The sequence below is a fragment of the Austrofundulus limnaeus genome, unplaced genomic scaffold (genome assembly GCF_001266775.1).
Source record: "Austrofundulus limnaeus strain Quisiro unplaced genomic scaffold, Austrofundulus_limnaeus-1.0 Scaffold325, whole genome shotgun sequence".
NCBI classification, from domain to species: domain Eukaryota; kingdom Metazoa; phylum Chordata; class Actinopteri; order Cyprinodontiformes; family Rivulidae; genus Austrofundulus; species Austrofundulus limnaeus.
In genome coordinates, this window is record NW_013952727.1 from 89,436 (window position 1) to 97,965 (window position 8,530).

The 8,530-nt window shown below is 39.3% G+C and overlaps 1 protein-coding gene across 1 annotated transcript in view; it reads right to left on the reverse strand.

Moving 5' to 3' along the window:
- Positions 1 to 8,530, reverse strand: part of LOC106527441 (Golgi apparatus protein 1) — a gene marked incomplete in the record, with an annotated part of 50,689 nt that overhangs the window by 18,294 nt on the left and 23,865 nt on the right. Inside the window, 6 exon segments of the mRNA XM_014022328.1 lie at positions 1,233 to 1,321; positions 1,841 to 1,954; positions 2,835 to 2,897; positions 3,000 to 3,224; positions 4,602 to 4,755; positions 7,342 to 7,443. Of these exon segments, the coding sequence (XP_013877782.1) occupies positions 1,233 to 1,321; positions 1,841 to 1,954; positions 2,835 to 2,897; positions 3,000 to 3,224; positions 4,602 to 4,755; positions 7,342 to 7,443 (747 nt within the window).

The window sequence follows — 8,530 nt, forward strand, 5'->3', positions numbered from 1 at the left end:
TCAAAATAAACCTGCTTCTTATGACTTCTGTAACATGTTTTGAATAAAATATTATCAGTAAAAACCTCAAATCATGTCCTGTCTAATAATTAGAACTCTCTTGTAGACATAAAGGATAACATTTAGAAAATGCAATTATGCAACTATCAAAAAAACTTCCTCTCAGTCACTGAAAATACTTTATTTACCACATTTTAAAGACGTATTATTATCTGGGCCCTTAAGGGTTAATGCTCCAGAACGGTACTGTCTGTCTGACCTGCAGTGTGTGTGTGTGTGAGACAGAGGAGAGGAGCTCCATGTTTGAGTCCAGCAGGACCTGTACAGCAGCTGATTCTGTCTGGATTTGAGTTCACAAACTACTCTGGTTACTTTTTCAAAGTTGAGGACCATTACAGCTGCACTGCCGATCAGAGCTATTTATAGAACATGAACGGAGTCGCAGGAACCTGGTCCCACGCGGGGTCTGTGTTGGTGATTTTAAATTATTGATAAGGTAACAAACCTGTCGCATTTTCTTTTAAAGAAAGAAAAAGTACCTTGCAAAGCTGTCACATCGGTGCAACGTGATTAAAAGCAGAGTTTTCATCGCGCGCACACACACCTTCCTATCTTTGTGAGGACCACACACAGCACTCAGCCTCGCTCTGCGTCGTCTTTTTCCCCAAGTTTGGTGAGAGGTGGATATGGAGGGATGCAAAAAATAGCTCTGGACTTGATCTGGCCTTATTTAAATAAAAATGACTACATGCCGTGAAATTCTTAGAGGGGCGGGCAGTCTTGTTGGCGGGGGGCGGGGCTCCTGTATAATGGTAGGGGAAACACTGGAGATGATGCTTCTGACAGATACCAAGTGTTTCCCATCAGATAAATTGTAAAGTGTCGTTTTCACATTGTGGTAAACATTAAAACCAGAAATCAGCCTGTGTAGTCTTCAGCTCTGACTGTACAGAGACATGAACTCAACCTACTTTGATCACATTTCAAAGTCTGCTTCAAGGTCTTGCAGTTTGGTTTAAAAGCCTACAACTTCCTGCCACATTAAATTTAACATTTCAGAGTCCAGACCCCTCAGCCTTCAACAGACCATCAAACACACAGTACCTGAGGTGCTAGGAGGAGAAAAATACACATCTATAATTCTGTTACAGCAAAAAGCTCAACTGTAAGTTAGACTCTACTGTCATTTCCTAAATGGAGACTGAGAACTGAGAGGCCACAGTGTGTCTTACTTCTTCTTGATGTTTGGACACAGTTTGAGGACGTCCTCCTTGCAGGCAGTCTTGAACTTGTAGGAGAAGCGGAAATCTTTGATCTGAATCTGCAGATAAGCAGAAAGAGGATGACCACTGATTATTTATCAGTTCGACAGAAAGTTTTGATCCATCCCTACGTCCCCGTCTTATAGCCGTTTCTCTGCTTCAACACACCTGATGCAAATAACTGAATTACATGCTCAAAATGTCACCAACTTTAGCAGACGTCTGACTCGTTCTGTTCAGTGAGGTGTACTGAAGCAGGGAAACATCTAAAACGTGCAGGACAGTGTGGGTCACAAGGACCAGGACAGTTTCTTTCTCCAATAACACTACAAAAAATATATATTTTGGCTCCAATCTTGAACAGTAGGATAAAGTATAGACTCTTTGTCCAGCTTGAATAATGTTGAAGTTATGATCGGGCAGAATATTGTTGCAAATTGACAAAAGACTACAGCCTCATAACGTCTGGTTCAGGCAGCAAACAATATTTATTCCTTCAGTGCAGCTAGGCCATTCATTAGAACCAATTTCTCTTCTATTTTTGCTCACATTGTTAAAATGTGTTTTCATGTTCTCACCAGCTGGAAGTGTGTGACTCCCACTGCACACTTCTCATTCATCTCCTTCTGGTGTTTGTTCTGAATCAAACACTCCATCAGATCCCCGGAGTCGATCTGGTTGTCGGCCACCTCCTGATAAAAACAGAGGAAAAGCATTATTCACTCTTAGCAGCACTAAATTCTCCTGTATGTCAGAAAAAATAATGTAAATGATGCTGTGTTTAAGTTTTAACCTGAAGTGTGCACACCTGTTTAACACAAAAGATTTCTTTAGTTGATTTGAAGCAAACATTTGTTTTGTTTGCAGCAACGAGTGAACACTAATGCTCTATTCTGACAACAGAGTGGCACAAAGCTCCGCCTATTTGTACATAGCTCCTCCCTGGAGCTCAGTCTGCAGCTGAGCTCCCGCCCCACAGAGCGCGCGCACACACACACACACACACACACACACACACACACACACACACACACACACACACACACACACACAAGTTCTGTTGAGCCTGTAATACAGTACCACCTACTTAAAAAGGTTGTTAACAGCATGAAGTATTGTTGTGAAGATGTGCTTAAGTGCAAGTGTCAGAAACGGTAGGAGGTTCTTAAAAAGACAGAGGCCAAGTTCAAAATGCTAAGTCAAATGTGCAGCATATTAGAATTGAACTATGTGCCTGTAAAATGCACAATACCCCCCTTTTATTATTCTGTTAGCACGTCTGAGATCTTTAAAACTTTACAAGATCTTATTTGAAAAACAAGAAAGTAAATCTAGAACGTCAACAATCTGCTTTAAAATGAACCAACTGAATATTCTGACTGAAAAGAATCAAACTTCACAACTAAAACTCGTTCAACATGTTAAAATAATGACAAAAATCATTTTATTCATCTAATAACTCGTCTGTTCAGACATAAATGAGGTTGACTCCAAGCTGAGACGGTTTGTCACCGGGAAACATGAATCTTACTCTGGAATGAAATCAGCATATTAAAGACAACAAATACTCACATGGCAGTAGGACTGAATTACAGGGTCACAGGCTCTCATCAGTAGAGCCTCGATCTGAATATCCTGAGAACAAACACAGGAAAGAAGTTCAGACAACATTTCATCTGATTTGTCAGCTGAGCTTAACCTGATGTCATCGTGTCAAAGTTAAAGAACACGTTGAACCTCTGCTTCCAGCTCGGTTATATTCGCCACCACTTCTCTGCAGTCAGGTCCCAGTTCCTCCAGATGGTCCTGCAGACACTCCAGTTCCTGACCGGCCTCGGTTTTCTCACTGCACCACTTCCCCAGGTCCGTCATACATCGCTTCTGCAGCTCGGGGTCCAGCTTCACATCCAGCGCCCTCTGGTGGAGGATCCTCTGCACTTCAACCTTACAGTCCCGGGACAGCTGGGGACAGCAGTGAAGGAGGGGACACGGTGTCACGTTTGGAAACAAATGAGACAACTTAAACTTCACCTAACACAAGAACTGATAACTATTGTATTCTACAATAGTGATTACCCCATTTAATGGTGGGTGTTAGACTTTATTATAACTAGAGAAATTTCATTTCCTGCGAAAATACTAGTGTGAATGCTTCATGCTGAAAACGTAAGCTGAAAGCTGCTGAAACTGAGCTGAAAATATTTAATAGGAAAAGTGTTTATGTGAGCTCACCTTAAAAAACTGAAAGAAGCAAAAAAAAAAACCTAACTTTGCAGAAAAACAGTAAAAAGAAGCACAAATCTAGCTGAAAACAGAAATAGCTAAAAGCTAAGAGCTAAAATAGCTGAATATAGCTGAAAACATCTGTAAGAAGCATAAATAGCACCAGGTAGCAATAAAAAGTATTAAAAGTACAAAAAAGCAGAAGAATAGCTAAAGTAGCATAATGAAGCTAAAATTAGCATAAAATAAGCTAAATGTAGCAGCCACAATTTGAAATTAGCACCCAGTTCATATAGTTATAGTTAAAAAAATAACTAAAACAGAAAAAAAGCAGAAAAAAGGCATAAAATTACATAAATGATTGTAGTAAAATAACTAAAACAGTTGAAATTTTCAGTAAAACAGCTAAAAAGTAGCTGGAAATTATTTAATTAGCATAAGGAGCACAAGTTTGCTAACCTTAGCTGAAAAAAGTTGTAATAGCTACAAAAAAATCTATATTTAGCTTAGAAAATCTAACTTAGCTAATAGCAGCTTTATTAGCTAAAATTTCAGCAAATAGTTGAATATAGCAAAAAGCATCTGTAAGAAGCATAAATAGCACAAAGTAGCAGAAAAAAGTAGAAAAATCAGAAGAATAGCAGAAAGAAGCAGAATTTTAGCTGAAATAGCAGAAAAAAAGCTAAAATTAGCAAAAAGGAGCTAAAATTAGCACAAGAAAGTGAAAAAGAGCATAACCAGAACAAAATGTGTAAGGTGCTGTAAAGATCTGAAAATATTTTGAATTATTTTAAGGTTGTTGAAAACAGCTCCATTCATGTTCAATGACAAAAAAGTGGTTAACAAAGTGAAATAGCTAAAAAAGTATAAATAGCTGAAATAACAAAAGTCACAGCACCTCTCACATGAATGAGCTGAATGTTTTGATAAATGAATTGTTGAAATAGCGCAAAAATTGTGGAACGAGTTAGATGCCAAAAAACGTACAGAAGAAAAAATGATTTCAATTGTGTGAATGCATTCACACAATTGTTGTGTAGGGTACAAACACATTGGTCTGCATTAACCCAGGGATCTAAATTTAACTTTACTGACAGTGATGCAGAAGAGACTCACCCTCCGTCCTTGCTCCACAGAACGATAAGCATGGCGATACAGACAGGAGAAAATGGCACCAGCCGGCATCATCTCGTTAGTCTCATTCCAGCTATGAGTGTGGCAGAGTCGAGACGCATCACCCTGACATTTCTTATACAGGATTGGGTCCAACCTGATGAACAGCACAGTGATCAAATATCATTACTATAGTCATTGTTAGAAACATTTTTGAAACATCTGCTGTACCAACTGTGTTCCTGCTGAAGAGGACATCTTACAACTTTATGACCATGAAATTAATTTAAATGCTTACTGATGGGAAAAAGTATAAACAAGTATTTTATATATCAAGATCCACTTATAACCTCATCTAGTCCTAACCAGAACTCAGAAAATGTGACAGCATGTCTTCCACTGGTGTCCCACAACTGGTCCTGGAGAGAACCTTCAGAGGGACGCATCGTACCCCTAAGGCTGAGCCTGGCCACCCTACAAAAGAATTTCATCCCAGCTGCTTGGATCCAGGATCTGGTTCTGTCTATCACGATACAAATCTCGTACAAGAGGGTTAGAAAACTCGTTCATCACAACAGACCTGAGCAACACCCTAAATACTGTAGACGAGGACCTGATCCATCACTCCAACCTATCATCCATCGTTCACAAGACTCCCAGATACCTGAACTCCTCCGCTTGAGGCAATCATCTCCGACCATTTTGTCTACTGAGAGCCATGGCCTCAAACACTCATCCCAGATGCTTCACACTCTGCCAATATACACTTTGTAGGACATGATCTGAAGACACCAACAGAACGAAAGATGAGTCCCGGAAGTTCCCAAACCAGACACCCTCCTCTCCACAACGTCTTGAGATCCTGTGCTTAAACACCACGGACAGGATCAGAGACGAGGGACAGCTCTGGTAAATTGCAATCGGTCCACACTTAGTCAGCACCTTTTTATCTTCAAGGTGCTGCAAAGATTTTTACAAAATTCTCACACAAAGCTTTCTTTGATTTACTTTTATATTTTCACTCAGAGATAAGCAGATTGGAGGCAGTGAGGGCTTGAATGATTTAAAGTGGTGGGGGACGGTCTGTGATGATCTAATAAGACAAAACTATAATACAGGGGGATTTGTGATACTGTTTTCAACATCAAGAGTTCTAACATTATAATCTCATTATGAATATACAGAGAAGTGAAAAGTAATAAATATGCATTTTATCACATAGTTCTCTTGATGACAGCAGTACCAACACATTAAAAGTGTAACAGCCTCAAAGTGGTAAACAGCAGAGACCAACCTGCCATCTTTATGAAATATTGGTACCATTTTCTGCATGAAGTAGGTTGTCCCAAGTCCCCCTGGTTTTAGTAGCTATTCACTTCTGAAGAGTGTGTTGTAAACGTTGCTCTTTTGAGCCATTTTCAGTTAAAGTTCCTCAAAGCAAACGCATTCATTTTAAAGTTCACCAAAATATGAACAGGTTGTTTTGAGCCTGGCAGAGTCCAACCCGCACCTGGGATAAGCTTGACTGAACAGAATGTAGACGCAGCTTTAGTTTTAACTATAAATGAAACTCATCTCTTTTAATCTCTCTTCTCTACATGTTTATTGTAATTGTTTCTATCAATAACGTTTTTTCTTTGTCTCTTCCAGAAGTAGGTGCACCTGGACGAGTTCTGTGTTTGCATCTCTTTCCTGTCCCCCAACCAGCCGGTCGAGGCAGATGGCCGCCTGTCCTGAGCCTGGTTCTRCTGGAGGTTTCTTCCTGATTAGCAGGGAGTTTTTCCTCTCCACCGTTTGCTCAGGATGGGAGACTGTGATGAAGTGATTCAACACAATCTGCTGGCTTCTTCTTTAGATTTTTTTTTCATGTACAGTGCCCTGAGACAACTTATGTTGTGACTTGGCGCTATATAAATAAACAGAATTGAATTGATATTCAGTTTGAGGTACTCTGGAACCAATACATTTGACCCACAAAATCCCTTGTAGAACACAATCATAAGACTTGACCATGATCATGGACTTGACAAACTCTTAAGACCCTTTCAAGTAAAGAGCTGGTCCATAATTCCTTGCCCAAACAGAAACACTGGATGTTCTGAAACCAGGGTTCAACAATCCGTTAAACCTCATGGGTTTTCCTTTCCGACACCCTAGAGTAAGTTTTCCTTAGACGACCAAGTCGTGTCATCTCCAACAGCTGAAACATATTATGTAGCCCCTCTTTTTTAAAACTGAGACCACCACTCCTGTCTGCCACACCACGGGTGTTGCACCAGACCTGCATGCAACAACCAAGTTGGATGTCAACCATGACAGCTCCACAACGTTCTGAGCATCTCAGGACCATTCTTGCTCATTTCTGTCCTGCTTTTGGGGCATGTTTTAAAACCTCATGGTCTCTATCACAGCAATGGATTCACCATCCATCAAGTCCTCAGACTCTTCCATCTCAGTGGCAGACATGGTGACTAGAGATAATCTGTTTCATCGGTCGACACATCAGCCAATGACTGCTCACATTTTTAGTACTGGCAATCAGTCAAGTTGGCACATACTTCAAACAGGCATATCTGTGTGCAGCACACCACTGTAGCTGCTGTTGCTCTTTTGTTCTGCCTTCCTGTTATTGTCCTGCCATGACCTTTAACCTGATAAATGAAGGCTGATTGTACATCAGCTCCATTGTAACAGGTTTCCTGAAATAAAACCAGCCTGCGACACTAACAGTAACTCAGCTTACTTCCAATCTCTGGCGATGAAGTACTGCAGCTCCAGAAGTCTCTGTTCACAGTCCTCCACCATCTTCTCAGTGTAGAGATGCTCCATCAGACAGGACAGGATCCTGCAGTGTGGACGACATCATCATAATCATCATCATCACTGTATTTACATCCATGCAGAAAATCCAAAACTGCTTTTCTTGAGACTTTGTGTGACCCATTAAATCAAGCCAAATATTAGGTGTCAAAGTGGTGTGTATATATTGCAGCTATGGTGAATTGGTTGAAAATTTTAAAATATGATCAATCAATAGCTTTATCCTATTATCACAAGGCATTCATAATTATTTGTTATTATAGGCCCTTAAGTTAAAAAAAAATTATTCAAGTATTTTTCTGAGCCGTACCAAAAAATTACAATTTTGAAAAGAAAATACCTTAATTTTGCTACTTTTCCTGAGCACTAGAGAAGCTTTTTTTCTTTCCACATGGGAAATCCTGATATCCAAATATAGATTGAGGTTTACTCTTTCAAATGACATCAAGGTCTTCATTTGAATACATAAAAAAATTTAAATTTAGATTTTTCAGGAGTTATCCAGACAAATCAAGCCATATCAATGGAAATGCTCATGAAATCAGGGTCTAACACCAAAATGAAGCCAAAAAACAAATATAGGATCTGAAATCTGAACATGTAATTTAGTTTAGTTTGACCAAGCATGACCATGTGACCATATACATCCAAGTACAGCAGAAAATTCTTATGAAGTTTTAATCATTTCATTTGGATTTTAGCAGAAGTTGCTAAATGCTTTCAGTTTAATTAATTTGTGGACCTGTAATTAATTACAGGTTCACAATTTGTTGAAGGGATGCATTTCACCCAGTTTTGGACTTATGTTGAAAAATGGTGAAGTAAATTACATTTCTGTCAAACCTTGTAAATACAATTTGGCATAATCTCATGTAATGATGTTCAGTCTCCCAAAATCTTTTAGGGCTCAGATTACGTGTTGAGATTTAGCGTTGGGCGACAGGACAAATATATCAGCCATCAGCCACTGGACTGCACGTGTTGAATGAAGCACCTTGGATAATCTCCAGAAATCAATTTAAAGGGTAATAAAATAATTGCTGATGTAATATTTTCCCTATAATTATTACRAAAACACAAAATAAGTCAAAATAAGTATTTATATTTGTGTA